This window comes from Ursus arctos, unplaced genomic scaffold (assembly GCF_023065955.2).
Source record: "Ursus arctos isolate Adak ecotype North America unplaced genomic scaffold, UrsArc2.0 scaffold_12, whole genome shotgun sequence".
Lineage (NCBI taxonomy): Eukaryota > Metazoa > Chordata > Mammalia > Carnivora > Ursidae > Ursus > Ursus arctos.
In genome coordinates, this window is record NW_026622786.1 from 22,600,276 (window position 1) to 22,626,377 (window position 26,102).

The 26,102-nt window shown below is 36.7% G+C and overlaps 1 protein-coding gene across 2 annotated transcripts in view; it reads left to right on the top strand.

Moving 5' to 3' along the window:
* DPH5 (diphthamide biosynthesis 5) overlaps positions 1–26,102 on the top strand; it is a 35,226-nt gene that overhangs the window by 2,210 nt on the left and 6,914 nt on the right. For both annotated transcript variants that reach the window (XM_026497506.4, XM_026497507.4), the window contains exons 3-6: positions 5,663–5,787; positions 12,304–12,412; positions 23,198–23,318; positions 26,058–26,097. In XM_026497506.4, the coding sequence (XP_026353291.1) occupies positions 5,663–5,787; positions 12,304–12,412; positions 23,198–23,318; positions 26,058–26,097 (395 nt within the window). The remainder of the gene's footprint in view (positions 1–5,662; positions 5,788–12,303; positions 12,413–23,197; positions 23,319–26,057; positions 26,098–26,102) is intronic.

Here is a 26,102-nt window from a genome sequence, read left to right on the forward strand (position 1 = left end):
TCTCTCTATCCTCAGGGTTAGATCATAACTTCACAAAATAATGATTTTAGAGAATGTCCACAGAGAAGGTAGGATTCAAGCAAAATGGTCAAGCTTGAATCCCTCCTGTCACAAAGTTCCATTGGTCTGCTTTTCATGACCTCTTCCAGGTCCTTAGTTCATGTTTTTCCCTGAGCAACTTGCTGTGCAACCTCAGCCACCTTTAATGACTTTTCTGGAATAAAGTAAGGTATAAATAAATACATTCATGCCTTATATTGCCTAGTAAAATCTCAGAGCCACTTTCTCTTCAGTGACCTCCTTTCTATTTCCTTTCATTTCTACCTTTTCGTTTTTTAAGCAAATTGATTGTTAAAAATTGTTGACATGTGCTCATACCTATATATAAAATCGGGTCTCAATAACTAGATAATTATCATATAGTGGAAAAAATTGGAAAAATCTATTTTCCTCAGTAAATATGTGCTTTCTTTTGTCAATAATCACACAAAATGGTATTTTATAAAAGGCACATATGGATGTTGCTAAAGAAATCTGGAATTTTGGGTTCCTGGGTGGCTCAGTCAGTTAAGCATCAGACTGTTGGTTTTAGCTCAGGTTGTGATCTCATGGGTCCTGAGATGGAGCCCGTCATGCTTTTTGCTCCATGGGGAGTCTGGTTGAAGATTCTCTCCCTCTGCCTGCCCACCCTCATGCTATCTTTTGCTCGCTCTCAAATAAATAAATAATTTTTTTTTTTTTTTAAGATTTTGTTTGAGAGAGAGAGTGAGTGAGTGAGAGACAGCACAAGCCAGGGGAGGGGCAGAGGGAGAAGAAGGAGCAGACTCCCCGCTGAGCAGGGAGTCCGATGTGGCACTCAATCCCAGGACCCTGGGATCATGACCTGAGCCAAAGTTCGGACGCTTAACTGACTGAGCCACCCAGGCGCCCTCAAATAAATAATTTTTTAAAAAAATATCTGGAATTTATCTGTTCTTACATTGAAAGATGTTGTTTTCAAATTGCCAAAACGGTAGTATTATTTATATGTTCTGTATTATTCAAAAGTGTTTTTTTTTTTTAAAGATTTTATTTATTTATTTGACAGATATAGAGACAGCCAGCGAGAGAGGGAACACAAGCAGGGGGAGTGGGAGAGGAAGAAGCAGGCTCACAGTGGAGGAGCCTGACGTGGGGCTCGATCCCGTAACGCCGGGATCACGCCCTGAGCCGAAGGCAGACACTTAACTGCTGTGCCACCCAGGCGCCCCTGTATTATTCAAAAGTTAATTAAACTAGAGACATTGCATCCCGGAAGGAGTTTTAGTATATACACTTTGAATTTCTTTAGGCACTTTCTGTGAATAAATTATGATTTTATGTGCCATTTTGGTGTAATACACCATAGTGCCTTAATACAAGAGGTATAAGCTATGATCTTTGTTTTCAAGTGGTTCATGATTCATTTGTGTTATACTTAGGAAAACTCAGTAATGAAAGATTTAAATAACAATTTCTGACAACAGTGGCAAGAAGAAACTAAAATTATATTGCTGAAAAGAACTTAGATGATCTTACTTAAGTCAATACTCTTGTTTTCATGAATTAAATAGTAGATATTATCTCAAATAATTACTATTTATTAATTCCAATTGAAATACGTATGAGAAGATCAGGTTGTGGTGGTCAGAGAATACTATGGAATAGATGGAATTTGAGCTATCTTTTAAAATAATGCATCGCAGTCTTTTTGTTTTGTTTCTTTTGTTTTCATGGTCTAGATAGAAAATGGTAATATTTATACAGCTCTGTTGGGTAAATAGAGGAAGCTGCTTTGGCCAAAGGGGGCTAACCTTGAGGCTTTAGCTATCCCGCTTTGAAAGCAGAGGAGGTCACTAAGCTCTGCCTGTCTGTGCCTCATTTGTTTTTTTGGTCTTTTCTTTTTTTTTTTAAGTAGGCTCCATGCCCAGTGTGGGGCTTGAACTTGCAAGCCCCACGACCCTGAGATCAAGAGTCGTGTGCTTTACCAATTGAGCCGGCAACGTGCCCCTATGCCTCATCGGTAATACATGTAAAGTTTTGCAGTTAGCCGAGGTTCTGTGACCTTGGGCAATCACTTAACTTTGTGTTCTTTTTTTTTATCTGTAAAACAGGGATAAAAATAGGGGCTATCTCTAGATTGTGATGAAGATTAAATGAATTCATATGCATAAGTTCTTAGAACTATGCCTGAGCTCAGAGTGATCTAATGTAAATGTATTGTAGATATTGTTATTATAGATAAGACTTGGTAGAGGGAGGAGAAAGAGTGTTCCTTACTGAAGAAAAAAATAATGGTGAGCAAAAGCATGGCGATCAGCACAATAATTTGCTGTACTTGTTCCTGGGCATCACAAAAATAACTTTCATTTCCTCCCAGTGTTATCTTTTTCCCTTTCTTTTCTTCCTAATCTACTTCATCTGGATACCAGCTCACTCTCTTTCCTTGTCCTCCTATCCAGCTGCCGTGTATTGGTAGTGGAGGGATGGACTTCCCACTGAGAAAGATGAGGCAATCATCTGTGACCTTTATTAACTTCCCATTAGTTCTTCCGCTAAATCTGAATGTCAGATTCGGATCCCCCCTCCCCCCCGCCCGGTCCTTAGGAAATGACTTGTTGGATGAGATTCTCAGCCTGTTGAAGACAACTCTACTAGGTGTGTTTTTCCCATACCTCTTCCTCTGAAACCTTATTCCCATGAATTATTCTTTCTTTGTTATGTTTGGTCTGTGTTAACATCCTTCTCCCCTCAGCCTGAAACCATATTCAGATATTGTCCATTCTGAAATCTCTCCCCTCTTCTCCATAGTTACTACTGTTTCTGTCTCCTTTATCCAAAGCTTTTTGAAAAAGCAGTGTGCTTTTATTGTCCCCACTTCACTCATAGCTCAGACTCCTGCAAGCAGACTTCCATTCCTCTGAAATATTTGTTTGTTGAACAGTTATTTAGTAGCTGAGAATGCCACAAGATAGTTTTCAATTCTCACTTGTTTTACTTCTTCTGACATAGTTGATCACTCCTTGAAACTGGCTTCCATGACATTACTTTCTCTTGGTTTACTTGTACTTTTCCATTTTTTTCAATCCTTTTTGTAAGCCCTTATTTCTCTGTTCCTTCTTTCACTGTTAGTGTGTTTGGGTTTTTTTTTTTTTTTAGTTTTGCTTTCTTGTTTATGTATCTTACTTCTAGCCTCTACTTTTCTGGTTTTTTATAGGTTATACATTAAGTGGTATAAAATTCAAAGGATATTAAATATATGCATTGAAAGATTTCTATCCCAGTTCCCCTTCCTAGAGGCAATTATTGCTAATTTCTTATGTAATCTTCTGGAAATACCCAAAAGTAATTTTAATTTTGAATTTTTATCCTGTCCCCCTTGAAAAATGTGCCATCCTAAAGCAGGAATGAATTTTGAGTTTTGCCTTCATTTTCATGAGTGGAGAAGATTAGGGCTGATGCGTACAAAAATTGGCTTATCAGTCATTGGATGATATATAATATAAATGTAAAATTATTTGTTAAATAATCCCGCTTTTTTCCACCCCCTTCCTTTACTCTTACTAGGTTCCATGCTTTTATAGCACTTAATGATATGGTAGATAATCCCCCACTAAACATGATAAACCACAGGACGAGGGCTACATATGTCTCATTCACCATTGTTTCCCAACATCAAGCATAGAATTTGGTGTGGATGTTGTGCCCAAAAAATATTCTTTGAGTGAGTGAATGAATAAATAACCAAGTGGGTAAATGAAAAAGAACGTAATACCAGTTTCTTACCGCTTTTGGTTGTTCTTCCCTTTTTTAAGTTTTCCCCTCTCCCCCTAAAAGGATCAGCCATTTGTTTATACTGGAGTGTTTGTGTGTGTGTACACAGGTGTGCATATGTGGATAAGTTTTTTTTAATAAACGTGTTTCAATTAAATAATGAAATTTTCTTAGAATAAGTAATAAATACAGAGTGATACAAGATAGAAGTCTTGAGAGTGGGGTTTTCTATTGTTAAATCATTTATAAAATACTGGATAGGATTTAGGATTACTGCTAGCATTAAGCTAGTAGCATGTGACTTTTTGATCTTAAGAAATGTTAGTTCAGGGGTGCCTGGGTGGCTCAGTCCATAAGCGTCTGCCTTCGGTTCAGGGCGTGATCCCAGAGCTCTGGGATCGAGCCTGGCATCGGGCTCCCTGCTCTGCTGGGAGCCTGTTTCTTCCTCTCCTACTCCCCCTGCTTGTGTTCCCTCTCTTGCTGGCTGACCGTCTCTCTGTCAAATAAATAAATAAAATCTTAAAAAAAAAAAAAAATGTTAGTTCAGGAAAAAATACTGTTTCCTTCAGTTTTCAATAATCATACATGTGTCTTAGATATATGTGAATGTAAATGTTCTACCACTAATAAGTTTTCTGGGCTCACGAAATTAAAGTAAGTTATATACAAATTAATGATTAAGAAAAAATGTGAAAGTGAAAATAAAGAGAACATTTTTCATCTGTAAAAATATGCTGTCATTGGGAACTTCTGGAGCATTATCTCTGAGAAGATATGCTGAAAAAGGGAAGGGATCTTTTTTCACATTTCAGGGACAGATTCTAGTTAAGCGTTAGGAAATAATTATCAGAGTGGAACTATGGCCTTTATCTTCAAATGCTTAATGATTTGTCTATTTACTCTTTTGCTTGACAGATACTATCAAGTACAGCAATCCTTGTAATGTTTGACATCTGATATAATCCTTATAACTCAAACAGACTTCTCAGTATGTAAGAAATAGTATTTGTCTATGTATTCACTTTTACTATATTTGAATTACATATTACTCCACAGGAAATCAGTTAATAAGATTCATGACCTTGCATGACGTTTGTAACCACCACCACAGGACAATTAGCACACTAGTTCACGCTCTGTACTTATATCCTGCCACCCCAGTTAAGGTCAGCCTCCTGGGTTTATTCTCTAGAGTTGAACTTCAGGGGATTGGTTCACAAAGCACTTTATATGGAGACTTCCTATATAATTAGAAATTTTTCTTTCTTCTGAAACTCTGTCTTTTTAGCAGGAACTAGGAAATACAGTTTTAAATTAATCTTTCCTGCAATTATATAGGAATGTTTGCTGGTTCTGTAGATAACTAAATCCTAATTTTCTATTATTTGTCATTGAAATTGCCTTTATTTTAGCCAGGGTCCTATAGGTTTTCATATGGAAAATTTAATAAAACCCAAATTACCATGTATGTTTATAATTATTATTTATCATATTCTGTATTACTGTGTTTCTGAAATAGAGCTCAGGCATACATGTTCTCTGTTCATTCTATAAAGTTCTGTCTGGTCTATTAGACTCAAATTTAGAGGTAAATTTAAAATGCAGAAAGCCTCAGATGTTAGGAGGTATACCTCCTCTTGGGATATTAAGATAGCCCCAAAGACAGAGTTTAATTGCAACATGATATAGAGTGCTAGCTCACTGAGGAGGCCTATTCAATGATCTGTGTTTGGATGGTTGCCAAGATTTGCACCAGCCCCAGACAGAGATTGGTGTGTGTGTGTGTGTGTGTGTGTGTGTGTGTGTGTGTGTATACACATGTTGAAATCGTCACCTGTGTCTCATTTTGATATTTGATTTAAATCTGTAGGAAGAGTTTTATGGAAGAAAATTGATTCTTGCTGATAGAGAAGAAGTGGAACAAGAAGCCGATAATATTTTAAAAGATGCTGATACCAGTGATGTTGCATTCCTTGTGGTTGGTGATCCATTTGGGTAAGTCAAAGCTGGTATTTTGAATTTTAAGTTATTTGCTTTTTAAAAAAAATGAGTAAGAATTATTCTATTATATTTAAAACCTTTTACTTTCCAGGTCCTAATAAAGGACTGTGTTTACCTAGGCTCTAAAATTTCATAAACTTTCATTATCTTTGAGATTAATGAAGAAATTCTGCTTGATCAGGATGTCATCATATGTATCACTTAATATTGGTTATTAAGTGTCAGTTCTAAAGTTTGTATCATTGCTCCTGCTGTTCTTTTAGAAGGTAACTTAGGGCATCAAATGACTTTACTAGTGTATCATTATTAATAAGTGTATTACATTATCAGGAGTCATATCTACAATTTATTTTGCAGGTAAATCGCAAGCATCTTCTGCTTCTTTGTCATAAGCTCTTTTTTCTTTTTTAATCACCTCATATTTAGCAATATTGTCACTTTACTTGCCTTGAATTTAAAATCTGTCCAGCCTCAAATTTCAGTTTCTTATATCCATCAGGAGCTCTGTTCTTCCCCATTACTAAAAAGATGCATTTCTACTTGTCCAGTTAAGTATCATCAATCTCTTATGTCAAGCCAAACAGAGGACTTCTTTGTTTCCTGCTGGTGACCCAAGATTTATGTCACAGATTTAAGGAACATAAGGACAATTAAATCACAGTGAACTCACCACCAAGGATGTTTTTCTAAAAGAATGGAGTTACATGTGCATGTGTCTGTCAAAAAAAGTAATTTACATCAATGTGGTGTGGCAGAGATTGTGTTTCATTATTATACTTGGTTGCAAATGACATTGTGCAATCACGTATTTTAAAGTATCCAAATTGTTTTAACCTCTGACATTGTTTTCTGTAAAAGTAAGTCTTCCTCCAAATTAGCAGTACCTATTGTGGTTTTTTTTTTTTTGAAGATTTTATTTATTTATTTATTTATTTATTTGACAGAGCACAAGCAGGGGGAGCAGCAGGCAGAGGGAGAGGGAGAAGTAGGCTCCCTGCTGAGCAGAGAGCCCAACATGGGGCTCCATCCCAGGCCCCTGGGATCATGACCTGATCAGATGCTTAACCAACTGAGCCACCCAGGCACACCTCCTTTTTTTTTTTTTTTTAAGCCACAGCTACAAAATAGTAAAAGGTGTTGAAAAATCCTATATATAAAATGTCTTGGAATCCTTGTAGGATTTTTGTAGGATTTTCTCATTGCACTGGATTCCCGTTAAAATCCCATTTTTATATTTTTTATAGTGACACCTTCTGAGCTCACCAAACTTCCTTACTTGATGGTATCACAATTCTTAGAGTTACCTAAAAGAGTAATCTCAGAGTCACTTTTGACTTTGATGGTATCCAGTCACTGACAAAGTCTGATAAACCAGTGCTACTCAGCGTGAGGTTTACAGACTGGTGCCAGCCCACAAACTTACTAGTCCATGATGAGAATGACAGAAATTGAGAGTAAGCATTTAGAAATTTGATAGCAGTTTTTAAAAGTAATTTTGTCTCTGCTGTATCTCATAATCAAAATTTGGAGCTTTTATTTTATTTTATATTTTATTTTTCTAATCACTAATTTTGATTGCATTTTACAAAACTGTTGTTCCATTACAATTTAGAACTTAAAGTATTAGCTTTTCACTAGTTTGAGAAGCACTGCTTTTGACTTTCTTTTTTTTTTTTTAACTTATAATTATTGTTTTATTATATAATAAGGGATGTAGTAAAAGATACAGAGGAACAACCAGATGAAGAGGTACATGAAGTGAGATCCAGAAGGGTCCCAAGCATGGGAGTTCCTGTCCTGGAGTTGAAGTGGGCCACCCTTCCAGCACATAGATGTATGTGTTCACCAACCCAGATGCTCGCTGAATGCCATAGTTCAAGGATTTTTTGGAGGCTTCATCATATAGGCATGATTGATTATTAACTCAATTTTCAGCCCCAATTTTTATATCGTTCTATGCCCTAGTTTAATATCGTAGCCTTTCCCTGGTCCTGATGCAGACTTTTAATTCATTACCTATGTTGCAGTCAAATTTGTATTTGTGAAACCATAATTTGAAAATCTTATTAGAGCTCAAAATGAGAGTTACTAGCTCCATCCAGATACGAAAAATACTATACAACCTTCCCTTCTACCTATACTCTATCCTTCTTGTCCTAAAGCCCACACTCATGCCAACCAGTTTGCCCTTCCCCCATCATCTTGCGTTCTCTTTCTGTACATCTGGTCAAACTCTTTTCTTCATCTATAATGCCCTTTGCTATATATCTGATTGTCAGAAATCCAGCCATCTTTTGAAGCCTAACTCAAATACCACATTCTCAGTGATGCATTCCTTTATTAACCTGATCAGAAGTTATATCTCTTCCTAACTGCTGACACATCATTCATGCGTTTTCATACATTGCCTCACAGTATATTTTTTTTAATAAATGTATACATCTACTCTTTAGGTTTGTAGGCTGTCCTTCACACTTTTATCTCTCTAGCTTCCTTCACAATATAGTAGATATCAATTAAATACTAAGGGAAAGAGTTGTTAATATTTTGCCTGGGGTCACAAGGGAAGACCAGGCATATCTTAGACTGACATTTATCCATTCAACAAATATCTTTGGAATGCCTATCTCCTGACAGGCACTCCTAAATGCTGGATATGTGTTAGGTGATAAAACACAGGGTTTATAGTTTAGTAGAGGAGGTTGACATCCAAGATCAAGGAGAAAATAACAAATTTAAAATTTTGGTAGGCCTGTAAGGGAAGAAAAATAAAGACTAACAGGAATAGACTAATTTCTGTGGGGTCATGTGGGAAATCCTTTTTGTTATATTTTAGGTAATATTTAAGTAGGTATCTGAAAAATAAAAGGAATAGCAGAAGGAAAGAGCATTGTAAGCAGAGGGAACTGCAAGATGTATTCAGGGACCTGGAAGAGCATAGTGAGTGGGCGCAGAGAGAGACTGAGAAGGAGTTAAAGAGGTAGGCGGGACCCAGATCATGTAAGGCCTTGGAGGGGGTAGGGATTTTGTTTGAAGTATTCTGGTAAATCTGTGAAGGATTTTAAGCAGGAAAGAATCACAATCTGATTGACATTCTTAAATGGTCACTCTAAATGGTCGCATGAGTGGATTTTAGGGAGGCAGGGTGGCTTTGGCAGAGATGAGAAAAAGGCAAAGTGGGAAAAATTGAGAAGGAAGAATGCCAATATGTATGTAGTAGATGAGGAAAAGGAGACAAGCAAGTTTTCTAGAATTCCAGCTTTAGGAACTGGATGGTGCCAGTTGTTGAAATGAAAACTCATAGGGAAAATAATTGGGTAAGACAAGAATCGGATCTGGAAATGTTTTAAATTTGAGATGTCATGTAGGCAATTTGATATCTACTGCTGGCGCTCAAGGGAGGGGGATACCCTGGATATGTGGTTTTTGAAGTTATGAGTATGTATCAGGGGAGAGGGAGAGATAGGATGTTTAAAGCCAGAGAAACGGATGAAATCACCAGGAAAGAACAAGAGGAAGAGAAAATCAAGCCTTAGGAAACACATTTTGTGGTCTGTCAAGAGCCAGAGGAGGAAGAAAACCAAGAGAATGTGTTGTCACGGAAGCCCAGAAAAGAGAAGACTTTAGAGAGGAAAGAGTGGTTAACTCTGATATGCTGCTGAAAGGTTGGGTTGAGGATGAGGACAGAAAAGTGTACATTTAAAGGCATAGAGTTTGGAGTTTTTCATTGGTGGCTTTATGGAGGAGTTGGTGTTTGAGTTGGGACTGGCTAAAATTCAGTAGGTGAAAATTGTACACAAGGTTGGCAGGGGATGGGAGGGGAAAGGTGAGAATTCCACATAAATGAAGAATCAAGGCCTACCAAAAGTGCCTCGATGCTGTTACTACCCTGCTTAAAAACCTTAAGTGACTTTTCATGGCCTAAATCTTTTAACTATCTACTTTTTACTTTGGCTACTCTTCTTTTTGACTATGCTAGAGCCCAGTTGTACTACTTTATTATTCACTTTATTCACTTGTCTTCTTTGGGCTTTTATGTAGGTCATTTGATTGTTTCCATTCCACATAATGCATTTGAACAGCACTTGGCACCTAGTAATTATTGAATAAATGTCAGCATTATTATCATTAGTCCATTTATTTCTCCAATATAAGTAAAGTTGCCGTGTATGGATTAATGTATATGATCCTTTTCCCCTCCTTCCACTCTTTCTTCCCCACATTTTGGATTTTTTTCTTCAAACTCAGTTTATAATACCCAGAAAATCAAAAGTTTTGAATATGGGTATTTTCAAGCATATATTGTCAAATTACTTTTCAGAAGGATTGTACCAGGGCGTCTGGGTGCTCAGTTGGTTAAGCATCTGACTTCAGCTCAGATCATGATCTCAGAGTCCTGGGATTCGTGCTCAGCAGGGATGCTGCTTGTCCCTCTCCCTCTGCTCTTCCCACTCCCGCCAACTTGTGCGCTCTCTGTCTCTATCAAATAAATAAATAAAATCTTCTTAAAAAGAGGACTGTACCAATTTATAGTGCTTCTGGTGGTTTATGAGAACATCACTTTCACCATATCATTACAAATATTAGTGAATTTTCAGATCATGAGCCATAGGACTGTCAAGTATGACAGTACTATATCTGTAAACTGTTATTATAAAATAAAGTTTGTTTATTTATTTATTTATTTATTTTTAAAGATTTTTGTCTTTTTTTTTTTTAAGATTTTATTTATTTATTTGATGGAGATAGAGACAGCCAGCGAGAGAGGGAACACAAGCAGGGGGAGTGGGAGAGGAAGAAGCAGGATAGCAGAGGAGCCTGATGTGGGGCTCGATCCCAGAACGGCAGGATCAAGCCCTGAGCTGAAGGCAGACGCTTGACCACTGTGCCACCCAGGCGCCCCTGTTTGTTTATTTTTGAGTGGGCTCCACGCTGGTCATGTATACACACACACACACACACACACACACACGATTTTGGATAGAGCCGCATGCCCAAAAATAGTAACAAATTTGTCTTTACACACACACACACACACACACACACACACACATTTCCAGTCGCCATAACTGAAACGTTTGCATGACCCTGGACTAGAAGGAATGTCCAGTATAGTGTTTTAAGCCTGTGTTTCAAACCAATTTTTTCTTTATCATGAAGCAATATAGTTTGGGTAATTGTGATGATAAAATACCAGTTTTTCATAGCAGAAATCTGAGGGGCTTATTTAATCACATTTATGGCAGCTTCACAAAATGAAATCATTTTGCCAGGTCATTAAATCTCCATAGTACACCAACCATATCTGGTCATTTTAAATGAAGTTGTGATAAAGAGAGATATAATTTTAAACCAGGTTTTCTTTCTGCTCATCTATTCAAATGACTCACCAATAACTAATTCAGTTTTCCTTAATCTTAGTGTTAAGTAGTAAAATTTTGTTGAAGATGATATTAAAAACATTCTTTATAACTGGCATTTATATTATTTTTTAAAAGCTTACTCTAAATCAAATTAATGATTGTTTTTCATACTAGTTTTTATTTTATATGTGATTAAAAACAGACTTCCCTGGTGGGCATTTGTTAATCTGTTTCTGACTGCCTCATGGGGTGAAAGCCCTTGATCTTCCTACTTGGTATGCATTGACCAGTTGACAGGTTCTGCTGGTTTGTATGTAGTTTCTCAAACATGCTAATGTTGTTTTCCCCAGCAGGGTCTGGAGTTTTCATCAAGGGGAAAAAAGGCCTTTAATAATGCAGTTCTAAATTGATGTGGGGTTACATTTCACAGTATCCGTATTTATATTTACATACAGTCTCTCTCCCCACGGTCTATCTAATTATAATCATTAGATTTATCCCAAAAAAAGGAAAGGCAGCAGGCAGGATATGCACACACATACACATGCATACATACTAATTATATATACAATAACCAGACTGAAAACAGTTATAAATAAAGCCACTGCTAGACAGATGTAAAATCCAACTATGGTTATATCAGATAGAACCCTAATATAAAGGCAAAGAATGACAGGCTACAAAAATGCTCTGTACCATCTGCCTTGTTGTATTTCAAAACACAAAAAAGAAACCTTTAAAATAGAGCAGAAATCAAAGAGTAGGTCTAATTGTGCCATAATTTAGAACTCAGACCAGTCATTTTGAGAGTTTAAAGGGGCCCTAAGACCAAAAAGTTCGGGAATTGCTGCTCAGGAGTTTCGTCGCTGAGCTACATTCCACAGATGTCTTTGCAGGTATTGACAGGACCAAGAAGAGCAAGTAAAACTTCCCTTCCTCTGTAGCTGCCAAGGCTGCTTTATGAGTGGAACAAGTGCAGTTCAGCATTATAAAGGCCATGTGGAGACTTAACAGAAAGCCCTGAAGTTGAGGAAAAGCAGCCCCCATAACCCTTTCATTGACTGGAACTCATGAAATATTACACCTGTACTGTCTTAAAAAGTCAGTGTTGGCTATTTTAATCCAACTTGGTCTTTTCTCTCTACAGGGCTACCACACACAGCGATCTTATTCTGAGAGCAACAAAACTGGGAATCTCTTACCGAGTTATTCACAATGCTTCCATAATGAGTGCTGTAGGCTGCTGTGGTTTACAGGTAATACTACAAAGAAGGTGTTCTTTTTTTTTTTAATGGTAGTCAGCAAAAGTGTTTTGGAAAACTACAAACTGCAGGTAGATTTTGTTATGTATCATGGATTTTAAGATGTTACTATTTTATATAATACGTTAGTGGGTACGGAATTTTTTAATGCTGAATTTTTTATACTGTTTTTCTGTAACTTAGATCTTTTATCTCCTCATTGGAATGGACCACTGAGATTTAGCTACAGAAACATTTTAATCTCATATCCAACTTTTGCATACAAATACAGGGAGATTTAATCTAATTAGTTAAGTTTTCCTAAAGCCTTTTCACATTCTTCTAAGTAACTTACTCTGCATTGCTGAAGCATGTTTTTCTACACAGTTATAATTTTCTGTGCCATAAACAGCATTGTGATGCAGCATTTCTTAAAAGAATGTGTAAAAGAACCAAAAGCCAGTCATGTTAGGGTTTTAAGCCACCTTTGTAATTATTGCTGTGTAAAATTGGTTGATTTTAACCTAACAGTCTTGATTCTGAGGGGTTAAAAGAGTGCCCCATAACTGTTTTCCAGGGTTTTCTTCCAAGCTGCTGATACTCATTTTCCAAGTTTGATAATCTGTGTTCTGATGTTCATATATATATGAACTATGACAACCATGACTGCTCCTGGCTAACACTGGCTTTAAGACTTAATTGCCTGTTAGGACACGTTCCCATTTCAGATATATCATAATAGAAGAAAAATGTGCATCCTAGAATCTATGAAATGAGGTATTCCACAATATGTCTTCCTGGAATGTATAATTTAAAATAGATATTTACAACAAGAATATACATTAGCATTGGACAACAATGCTGTGTCTGTAGCTTTAGAAATACAGAAAATACATTTTCTGTATTACCTAGGAAGAGTATCTCAATTTAATTGACATCCTGGCCAGTCATCTCAGAAATACTGCCTTTGATTCTGAAGAATCAGAGAAAAGGTATAAATGATTCACCTTTCAGTATTCATCACTTGCTCTTAGTTTATTACATTTAAAGTGGCAAAAAATTTTGCTGTCTTTTGTCTTCGAATAAAATGCATACTTTAAAAAACCTTGCCAATTCAAGTCTGCTTTCGCTTTAAAACCGTTCTGAGCATTTCTGTGTTAGAGAAAGGAGTTTCTTCATTCTCAGTCCAGTGTTCTTTTTTGTAGACAGTGTACTTTTTAAGAACTGATGGTTGCCAGGAGAAAGGAAAAAGAGAGGAATAAATGAATCTTGTGATAGACAAAGATGTGTAATAAACCTTAAGCTAATAGAGTATATATGTTTTTCATATTGTTTTTTTTTTTTTTTCCTGGTAGGGAAAGTTAACCTAGCCCCTTTCCAACATATTTTGGTCTAAATTATCATAACTTATCAGTTAAAGGTTTTTGCTTCTTTTTAAACATAAAATTTTTTTAAAAGATCCTTGTCTTCATCACATGTATATCTGTCATTCAGACTGGCAAGAACTAAACTAGGGTGATCCTGTCCTGATCCTCTCGACTGGTAGAGGGGTGCGGTGTTATTGTTTTCATGTTTAAAATAGATGAAGGTATTTGAGAGGAAATTTACTGTGAGAATTGGCAGTCTCCATTTAAGTCCTTAGGATCATACCCACATGGTACATAGATTATTTTTTAAAAATGTAGCTTTCTCTCAGTCTTACATAGAATTTCTCTAGGCAGCCATAAAACATTGTTTCCCCATCTTGGTTCTATTCTCTAATCTGGATATGAAAATGACTTACTACTTGTGTGAAAAACAGGAAGTGCCTTTTTAGGTTCTGTCTTATGTCTTTGATGAAATCTCTATGACAGTATACTTTTTTGTACCACCCGAGTTATTTATATTCCAGGAGAAAGAGGTAATTATTGATACCTTTCGTACAGTTTTCTAAGATAAAAGGCATTAAAAATACAGTCAGTATATTCTTGGCACTTTTAAATTTTAAAACAAATGTATGGATATCCTGCATAATACATAAACTTTGGCAAAGTCCCCTTCCTTAATAGTAGCTGCTCTTTTTCTTTTCAGTATTTGGATCAGCATTTATGGGAAAAACAATAACCTACACCACTGGTTCTCAGACTTTGGTATTCATCAGAATTACTTAGAAGGCTTGTAAAAGAGATGGCTGGCCTTCCCCTCAGATTTTCAGATATAGTAGATCTGGGGTGGTGGCCTAAGAATTTGCATTGCTAGCAAATTCTCAGGTGATGTTGAAGCTGCTAGTGTAGGTACCCATTTTGAGAACCACCAATCTAGACAGATAAAAAATTTCTTAGAAAGTTAAAGAACTGTACTGTCTTTCTCTTAGCATGGCAGAATTGGAAAAGTAGATTTTAGTTCCCAGAAATACACTTGCTAAATGTAGAATGTATTACCTTGCCATGTTCTCTTTCTCAATTTTTTAAAAGGGAAGTGGGCACCACTTTCGAAAGACATTCTGTCATCTCTGTGAACACTTTCCCATGAGTTACTGGGAAAACAGCCATCAAGTTATTGAACAGAAGTACTGTGATAGACCTGAACAGTACATGCTCTGCAACATTTTTTTTTTTTTAAGATTTTATTTATTTGAGACACAGTGGGGAGAGAGAGAGAGAGAGCATGAACAGGGGTGGGGGCGTAGAGGGAGAGGGGGAAGCAGACTCCCCACTGAGCAGGGAGCCCAATGCAGGGTTTGATCCCAGGACCCTGAGATCATAACTTGAGCTGAAGGCAGATGCTTAACCAACTGAGCCACCCAGGCATCCCTGCAACGTTTTTACATTAGGTTAAAGAGTACTAGTACGAAATTCATAACCTGGAACTGGGCACAGCTTTTTTTTAAACTTATCAATTTGTTAACCCCTTTTGAGTTATCTTACTGTTGTTTTCTAAAGCAGCATAGAGAGCTCAGAATTGACTGTTGAGTATTTTTCATTCACTTTGTAGGTTATTAACTAGCAAAAGACTCCTTATTATCGGTTTAACGAAGGTAAGTAGTTGGCATAGACTAACACTTCTAATTCTGTTATAGACATGCCATAAGATAGAATTTTTATTGCAAACCCCATATCCCTATGAAAATTTTCCTTGTTAAATGGATTGTGTGTTGGTGACTGCTAAGTTAGACATCATTAAAAGGAATCGTGATCCATTTATTTAACAAGTATTGTTTGCCTACTTATTGTTTCTCTACTGAGTGTCTTTGGATACACTGATAAACCTTCCAAGAAGGTTCCTGCTCTCAAAGAGCTTACATTCTAGTAGGAAGGAAAGGCAACAGCAACAGTATCAGGTAGTGGGAAGTGTAAGAACTTCAGGTAGACTGACAAATGTTAGAGAGTTGCAGTTGGATGGTCAAGGGAGGTCTCTCTAAGTGGTGTTATTTAAGATTAGATATGAATCAAGAAGGAAGTAGCATATTCTAGTCACAGGGAATGGTTTATGTAAAGAGTCTAAAATGGAAATTACCTTGGCTCCTCGAAGGAATCACAGAAGGGCTTATTGGAGAGTAGTAGGCAGGGGAAAAGTGATCTGAGGTCAGATAGGTAGATAGGGTTGGATCACTAGGCTCTCTAATCCAATGTCAGGCGTTTGAATTTTATTCTTAGTGAATTGATCACGTAGAAGAGTATGATTAGGTTTAATTTACTTCCAGACTCTAAAGTCTCTCCTTTTGTCTTGTGAAGAATTCGTAGTCCTGACAGAGATATTAAGTATGTGTATATTAAGTGAAAGAAGCATGACACAGAAGACCATGTATTGTAGGATTTTGTTTATATGAAATGTCCAGAGAAAGCAAATTTATGAAGACAATAATTAATTGTCTGGGGCTGGGGGTGAGAAGAAATATTACTTATTAAAGGGACATATGGGATCTGATTGGAGTGATAAAAATTTTCTAAAACTATATATGGTAGTGGTTGCACAGTTTGGTGAATTTACTAAAAATCATTGAATGTACACTTAAAATGGGTGATTGTTATGGTATGTAAATTATATCTCAATAAAGTGGTTTTAAAAATGAATTACAAGAGGTTTGCTAGATGAACAATAAGGTAAATACATTCCCAACAGAGAGAACTATTCAGTTAAAGGAGAGAGTCATGGAAGCACTTTGGAGAATCTAGAAGGTATTACAGAAACACACACACACACACACACACACACCCCAGTGAATACATACATACGTACCACAGAACCTTGGCTCCTAGAGATTATTTAACACAAGATTGCGAATATATATGTTGGATAAAAACGGACTATATATTGGGTAGAACTGGCAAAGGATAAGTAATAATGGGAAAGGTGTAGAGTTTAACTGCAAATTAAAAGGGCTTGGTTTTACTTTTGCTTAGGCAGTAACTAAGGAGTCCTCTAACTTTTCTGGATCTGGATAGTCAGGTTTCCTAACTGAAAGGGGATGAGATGGGGACAGGGAGGAATGCTGGACAAGATCAGTGGTTTTCATAGTGTACCAGAATCTATGAAGATGCTTCAGCAATTCTGCAGAAAATGAAGTACTTGAGACCAAAGAGCAAAAAATAAATCCCTGAGGAGTCCAGGCTTTATCTTTAACCCTATTGATGTTCTGTTTAAGAATTTATTTGGACGAAGAGATTTGGCACTAAAAAGTATGAAGAATACTAAACTAGATAAATTTTAATGTCCTCTAGATTTAGAAGCCAAAAAGCTGGCCTGTTCTCTAACTTTAGGCAAAGGTTACTTTGACTAAGATACATTAGATACCCAAATTTTCATTAAGTAAATTTTTGGATTTTTTACAATTTAAATATTATTTATAAACAAGTATACTTTAAAATCATGTTCTTTGAAATTCCTAAGTAAGAGATATTTCTAACACTTGTATAATTTGTATTTTGAGGATTTCTCTAGTCAAAGAAAAATCTATTTGTGAAGAGCCAGGCAAGTTGGTTTTATTTAAGCATTCTGATTATTAAAAATCAGGGTTTTTTGCCAGTACACAAAAGGCAAGAAGAACAAAGTCCTTTTTCTTGAATTCTTCAAGTTAAGCATTTAGTACCTTAATCATGTAGAATCAGAATTGCTTTCATTCACCATTGTTTCTGCTTTAGAAGAATTGTTTTAAAAAATAACTTTATTTTCCTTGATAATCAGTGACATATATACTCGTAGAAAATTGGGAAAATACAGTAAGTGTAAAGAACATGCAAGCATCCATAGTCTCACTACTTAGAGGTAACCAAAGTTAGTTACTAGTTTGGTATATTTTCTTTCAGTCTTCAACTCTTGTTGAACCTGTATACACTGACCTGAAGGTGACAAGCCAAATAAAGAAGAAATTACAAATTGTAGCATATTTTCTATGTTCAGTATTTATCATTTCTTATTATCATTTGTGTGAATCTTTTTTTAAAATGTGGTGACTAAATATGTGGTGACTAAAATTGTGTTTGAGACATTTTAAAGGACAGATAAATGAGACAGTTCAGTGAAACCCAATAGCAATGATTTCTGCATAAAAACTGCTTTATCAGTTACGGCTGACTTCAGGGAAAAGGTTGTATAATTTTCTCATCATTATGAAATGCGTCCACTTTCTCTGTTGCGTGAGTGACCTTAATTATTGCCATATGTTTCTCTGTTTATATAATACATTTCTACTTTGGAAAAAATGTATATTGCTTTTAAAAAGTAACAACTCATTTCCTTCCTTTTTTTCATAATACAACACTCATTGTGATAAACAGCATTGTTTTGACCTTGTAGTAGTTCTTACTGGTAGTTTTCAAAAGCATTGAATTGATGTCATTGTTGTCCAGGAACTAATGTAGAAATGATAAAGCCTAACCTAGTACAGAGAACACTAAAGTAGGTAATAAGGAGATCTGCACTCTACACTGCTATGTAACCTTAGAAGAACTCATCTGAGTAAGCTTCCAGTTCTTTTAGTCACTTTGGAATTATTTTGACCACCTGCTGAATCATGGGTGTATTAAAAATGTTTTTCTTTCCTTTCAATTTCCACTGTAACTGTTTTTGTTTTGTTTTTTGCTTTTAAGATTTTATTTGAGAGAGAGAGTGCACAGGAGCAGGGAGAGGGGCAAAAGAAGAGGGAGCCCAAGCAGGGCTCAATCCCAGGACTTGAGATCATGACCTGAGCCAAGGTCAGACGCTTAACCGACTTTGCCACCCAGGAGCCCCTCAACTGTAACTGTTTTTAGTCAATATTTTAATAGCCACCTTACCATCATTCTCTTCCACTTAATAGTTTTCTTTTTAAATTACCAATGTGATGGTACCATTCTTCTACTCCCACATTCCTGGCAAATCCTCATCCTGTACACAATATTCGGTTACTTTATGTGTTTATATGTTGGGCATATTATAAACTTCTTGGTTTACTCATCTTCCATTGCACTTTATCACGGTGCCATGCATATAATCAATATGCAACAAACATTTGCTGAGTTGAATTGCTTATTATCTTCCCCACCCCACCCCAAGCTGATTTATCTTTAGAATTAGTGCTTTAAATTAAAATTCTTTCATTTAATTCATATGTGGATTCTCTCATATGTGATACTATAAATTTTGTGGCTCTTTTGTCTTCAGTTTTATCTATGTACCTAGTATATGGCCATGTGCATAATCTTTCTTAGTGTCAGCAGATCAGTGTTACATCCATGTGAAGAAAAATACATGTGGGAATTAAAAAAAAACAACTCCAAGACCAATATTTTGTATAGAAAACTAGTAACACTTGAATATGTGGTTTTGTGGTACGTTTTTTGACAACTCTGCTGGGTCAGCTTTCTTTTACTTCACAGATTGAACTGATCTGATTTAGTATTTATGTTTATATGTAAAAGGTACATGTAGGGCTTCACAAAGTTCTTACTAGCAAGTTAAATTTTCTAATTTTTCTATATGTAAAGAAGATTTTTCAAAAGATTTATCTTGTATTAGAGACAGAGCACAAGCAAGGGGGAGGAGGAGGGGCAGTGGGAGACAGAGAGAATCCTCAAGCAGATTTTCCACTGAGTGCAGAGTCTGACGTAGGGCTCGATCCCAGGACCCTGTGATCATGACCTGAGCCAAAACCAAGACGCTTAAGTGACCGAGCCACCCACGTCCCCCAAGAAGATATTTTTTAACTCAAAAATCACAAACTATTTTTTATTTGAATATAAAATGACAAAAGCATTAAAACCTAATTATAAAATGAATTTTATAAAACATCTATGCTTCTGGAAGGAAGTATTGATGGAGTGAGATGAATTAGAAGATTATTAAGGTTGTTCAGGCAAGTGGCCATGAGGACTCAAACTAAAGTAGGGGTAAAAGAAATGAAGTCAGTTCTAGATAAATTATAGAGCTGGCATTGACAGGAATTGTCACGTGGAAAGCCTGTCAGGAATTAAATACTTGTTAAAAGCAAGTCAGGCAATAGCTATTTCTAGATAATTGCTTAATGCCATGCTAAATATTGCCCAAGTGTTCCCACGTCTGGTAGGTTGTTCATACCATCTTGCTCTTTCCCCATGATTAACTTCCTCCATCTTACCCACCCTTTAAGATCGAGCTTATATCCTATCTTCAGAAGTTGTCTTCAGGTGCTTTCCGCGTGGGGGTAATGCTCAACTCTTTCAATACAGTCTGTATCTCATTTTTTATAATTATTATTTACTACCTAATATTTGTCTTTCTTGTGCATCTTCTTGCTTTAGATATTGCCTTATCTGTAATTAAATGGGTCATTTTGAGTTTTTATCTTCAATAGATGAAAAACATAATCCAATATCAAGTTCGATAAACTGCTTTCTTTATAACTTACTTCAGGTTAAAACCAAAAAAGACCCCATATTTATCTACTGTTCTCAGAAAACAGCACTTTTTGTCGTCTCTAAATTTAGATTTGCATCAATAATGTTTTGGGGGAAAACGATCACAGCACAAAGGCTCACATTTATAAGACAGTGCTTAGACTTCTGCAGCGTCATTCTCTTCCCTGTATGATTTTACTTCAGTTTCTTTATGGTTTACTGGTAAGTCCTTGGATTGTGAAACACAAAGGACTAATCTTTATGTTCTTTGAGGGGCTGACATCTTAAATGGTGAAACTGTTTGCATAATGTTCCAGAATTCATTGAAGAAGTTTGCAGCACGGCCATGAGAATGGTTACAGTCTATAAATCAGGGTCATAGAAAGCAGTGCTTATGTGAGGCTTTCTTTAATCCCCCAAATTAGACAATTCCAAGAAGCTTTTCCACAGCATGCTGCAGCTAGTGTTTATATGTGACTAGCATCTCAATTCTCTCTTAAATCATCTATCCCTTTCTCTCTGAATGAAGAGTTTACCTTCATGAGTATATTTCCATGACTCTTAAATATTGAAGACCCATCTAAAGGGTGTACATATGGTTGCATTTATAATTTTCTTTAACTCCGTAGTTTTCTTTTTTACAGAGTAATACTAATATTTCAGAATCTGATCAGAGATGCCAAAAATCCTTTTTAGAACACAAATAGTTAAACTTGTCAGAATCAAATCATACAACAACAGTAAACATCATGTCAAATATTTGGTAAGGAAAGTGGTTGGATTATAGCAAGACACAGCATTTTAGGACATTTTCATATCATCATTATGAACATATTGTTATTATATTGTCAAATCTCTAACATTTATTGTTTTTACTATGTGCAGTGTACTAGGCATTCTACACACTTTGTCATTTAATCCCTAAGAAAAAGCAAATTATTAGCTTTATAGTTATACACATTTTACAGGGGAGTGTCTTGTGAAAGGAAGGTTACTTGTCCATGATCACCCACCTGGTAAGAGCCAGAGCCGTGACTCCAGAGCTTTTGCTTGCTCTGTGAGGTATAAGCAAGACTACATTATCCATGAAGGCCAGAGCTCTGGTTTGGTTCTCACTTTTATACCTGTGCATAGCATAATGCCTGGCACATAGTGGATGATCTATAATAAATATTTTTTAGATAAAGTTGTCTCTTATAGAACAATAACAATAGCAGAACCCTCCAGCGGGGCTAGGCATAGTCCTTGTAGCTTGGGTGAATGTATTCTAGGAATTCCACATTGGAACACATTGGAACTCATCAGTTGGACGCATTTTTCACAGAGAAACATTATATGTGGCAAGAAGATTCAAGACTCTGAATTCTTGAATTTACATGGGTCTTTCTACACTGATCTGAGAATTCAGCTGCCACTGGATGGCGTGGCTTCCATAGACTTTTTAGACAGTTTTCAAGTGGACTTTGGGAGTAAAGCTCATTGGTAGGTAAGTTGGAAGTGGTGGCCATGTAAGGGACATGATGAGCTTAAGAGTACTGGTTATAGTTTTTAGGACCTCAGTGTACAAAAAATGAGAAAAGTTGAGCTTTTCTAGGGATGGAAAGACGGAGGACCCTGAATGCCCCAACTTTTCTGTTTCCTTTCTTTCTGCCTCCCCCTTACCTCTTACAACAGCTTTTTTTTTTTTTTTTTTTTAAGATTTTATTTATTTATTTGACAGAGATAGAGACAGCCAGAGAGAGGAAACACAAGCAGGGGGAGTGGGAGAGGAAGAAGCAGGCTCATAGCGGAGGAGCCTGATGTGGGGCTCGATCCCGTAACGCCGGGATCACGCCCTGAGCCGAAGGCAGACGCCTAACCGCTGTGCCACCCAGGCGCCCCACAACAGCTTCTTAAAAGTGATTTGAGAAGCCTTAGGATGATAATCCCTTCCACAGGCTTAGAAAAGTTCAGTGATGTCCTGCAGTTACACACCTATTCCAGTCACAGTTTGTGGCAAACGACTAGATTAGATTTCCCATGGTTAGTGCTTTCCAGCTCTATTATCAATTCTTGCAAGCACTGTTTAAATTGGATAATTAAGGCTTTATGTAACTTTAGTGGCATATTACTTCTGAATAACTTTTTACATGTTCACAACCTTATGAATAGGAACGACAGTATGTTTTTACTCTTCCTGTTTTGGAGATCAGGACTCGGAAAGAGCCATGTCACACAGCTAACAAGTTGCAGAACCAGGACGCAAAACTGGATTTTCTTAGCATGAGATTTGGAGTTGGGCTCACTTAAGTGAACTGTGCAGCCAGACTGGAAGATAGCTGGAACCAAGCAAGCCTCTTGGTTGTGTGATGGTCAAATGGAATGGGTGGGCTACTTGGGAAAGGAGGACGTTCCCTTTCATTGAGCTCTCAGTGGAGGAAACAAATAGTGGATAAAGTAAGGGGGTAGGTTTTGAGAACTAGCTACAATGAGTATACAACCTGTGAATTTTACTGAGTTGTCAAGGTGGAAAGGAGCACTTCCTCGGACCTAGGTTTGAGTCTTTTTCATTACTCACTAGCTGTGCAACTCTAGTCAAATCAGCTTGATCTTTCTGAGCCTTGCTGGTCTCATCTATAAAGTGAGGATAATAATATAAACCTCGTGAATCCTGCTCTGACTGCTCCAAAGTCTTTGTGTCCTTCTGGGTTTTTTCTGTGTCAGTGTTTTTAGCAGCTACATAGCTGAATCATGAACTGGCTGCATACATTGCTATACTGAATGCCAAAACACTGGAAGCACTGCTGGAAGGGCACCAATGAGACAGACCCCAGCTGCCAGGGACGGAAGAGAACATTTACTACTTCTGTGACAGATCTGATTCCCAACCCATCTCATGTCTGGTTCTCATTTTTTGTTTTGGTGGTTATCTTTGAAATAGTAAGTAGTGAATTGTTCCATCGTTAATTAATGTTTTTATTTTTTCTAGTTGTATAAGTTTGGAGAGACAGTTTCTATTGTTTTTTGGACAGACACTTGGAGACCAGAAAGCTTCTTTGACAAAGTGAAGAAGAACAGACAAAACGGCATGCACACATTATGCTTACTAGGTAAGGGTTTGGGAGTTTTCTTAAAGTCACTATATATGGAGTTGTCTTACGATTCTCATTTTGTTTTGTGGGTGACTAGCTGGAGGTAAGAAAGGACCCAGTCTAGCCACTCTGTACACTACATGCTTTTCCATACTCTCTGGGAGGTACGCATTTTCTGCTCCAAACGCCACGTGGCTATTCCTGCATGCATACCATAGTTCATGCTCCTCCCCTCTTAAGTCCTAGTGGATACTCTCCACCATTCTATATCTTACCCATTTATCCATCATTCAGTTTACTGCAGTTCAACAGACCTATATTAAGCATTTACTCTTGCCAAGCATCATCCTGTATCTTCCTAGAGACGTTCTTTGAATACTAGAGTGTTGATACTATCAGAATTACAGATGTGAAAGAGACTCTGGAGATCATCTTATTGAAGCCCATTTTATAGATGAAGTTGAGGCCTAGAGATATTAAATCATCTTCCCACTGTGTTACCCAGTTTTATTGCTGGCAAAATTGAGATAGCCTGTCATTCATAGTTTTTTTACTGTATCTTCCTGTATTTGATGTCCTTTGTAGAGTTAGGTTTTTTGGAATACTAAGGAAGTATTAGACATGGGTCTTGCCCTCAGGGTTTTGAAATCTAGTTGCTAAGTACACGAAAGTTTAAAGAACAATTAAGTTCTGTTATATGGAGAGGCAGGAAAGACAAACCAGAACTTTGGCTCTTGAATTCTCTTTCTAAGAGCTGCCCCTTTTCTCAGCTTTCCTGGGAAAAGGCAAACAAGGTTAAACAATATATCTTCCTTGCTCCATGAACAAAAGCAGGAACAAGGTGTGAAGTATAAGATATCATGATTTCAGATCCTCAAACCATAGGTCTTGTCATTTAATCATCTGGAATTCTCATCATTTAAATTAGTATATATTTATTGGATGCCTGTTATGGTCCAGACCCTGTAGGGATTAGTGAGAATATACCATGTTAGAAAACTACAGAGAATTTAAAATGTACTTGGAAAGACAAGATAAGGGTATGATACAATTAGAGATGAACAAAATATAGTAATAACTATATAGGTATTTCAAAGAACAAAGAGCTTTTGAGGGGAAGTGAACATAGGTTTATGAAGGAGTTGGGACGTATGCTACTTAAGGGGTGGTTTAAAATGGGCTGGTGGGTGGGTGGTAGAGCTGCATGCATAAATTTATTCAGTAGACATTTGTGGAGTATCTTCTGGGTATTTTGCATTATTCTAGGTGCTACTAAGGTGAATAGGACATGCTTACCTTCTAGCAAGTAGAAGTAGAAGGCAATCATTGTGGCCTGTGTGAAGACAAGTGAAAAATATTAAGACTGGTCTGGCTTGAGATTAAATATTCAATAATGCAGTCTTTAAATGCAGTTCAATCAAAAAGCATTTGCCTGTAAAAATTCTCCCCAACACTCTTCATTTTTAAAACCAAGTTGTGTAGAACATATTATTTAAAAAATTAAAATATTAAACTAAAAACTTTACTATCACAACATTTTAGAACCTCAAGGTGAATAAACTAATAAATGTGTTGACTTAAAAAATCTTAACAGATACCACATAAAGGAAGTCTAAGTTGACATACACTGTTAACCGTACTGCAGTCCATTTTCAATAACCAATATGAACTTTTTCTTCTATGTGCTAGACAAGTGGAAATATTAAATAATTAATGATATTTTGAACCCGAAAAGTACATTCACCGCTGGTTCCAAGAACATTTACAGATACTTATAAGGATTAACCTCTGCTGTATTTTCCTAGGAAACTCTTTTAGTCTTCTTTATAAGAACAACTGTGATAATCACTTAGGAAAGCTGTAGAAGTCTATCAAAAAGACCCCCCAGTTGCACTGTATTTATTTTTGCAAAAGCAAACTTTGGCTGAACCATTTGTTTTTAGCATGTAGAACAGGAAGCAGCTGTTGCTCTTGCTGTTGTATGCTGAGTTCCTGTGAGGATGTAGAGTGCTTGTGCTTTTTTACCTTTTACCAGATTGTTCAGCTGAGCATCAGTGATTAACAAGTGTAAAGAATCAAATATTTGTGATGCTTGCATTTCAAGCTTTAGGGGAGCAGAAATTATGTGCGTTCTGGCCTCTGTGGTAGCCCCATCTCTGGCAGTCAGTGCTTGGGAAAGCCCTGTTGAAAGTATGATTGATTTTAAAGTGCTTATTTGTAAGTTATTAGTCCTGTCTTACCCATTCACAAGAAAGCAAAGGTTTCTTTTCAAAATGTTGTCAGAATTTTATTCTGTTATGTTACATGCATTAAAGCTTACATCCTGGTGCCTGAAAAATAGGTAAAGGATAGGAACATAACAAGACTTCTCAGTTGAGTCTGTGGTTACCAGCTAGTCGAAATGAACACAATGACTTTGATTAGCTGTTAGGTAGTGTATATGCCAATATTTATCTAACTCTTTCCTGTGTCTTCTTTTCCAAGAGGAAATTGGATCCTTTCAGGATGGTCTCAAGGCCAACCTCATGTTTGTTTTCTAACTAATGATCTTTACACATAACAAGCTTCCATTCTTCTCGATATTTCCATAAAAAAGTGGCTAGATACAAGTGTGAGGGAAGATTGTCATAAGCTCTCAAATGAGCATTTGGGAGACTTGAGAAGAATGTTTTCCCAAAATTTAGGTGACTCAACTGAAGTTTACACACAGGGTTTTGGGTAGTTGATTAAAAGAGAACTATTTTTTGCTTCCTACAGACATCAAAGTAAAGGAGCAATCTTTGGAAAATCTAATCAAGTAAG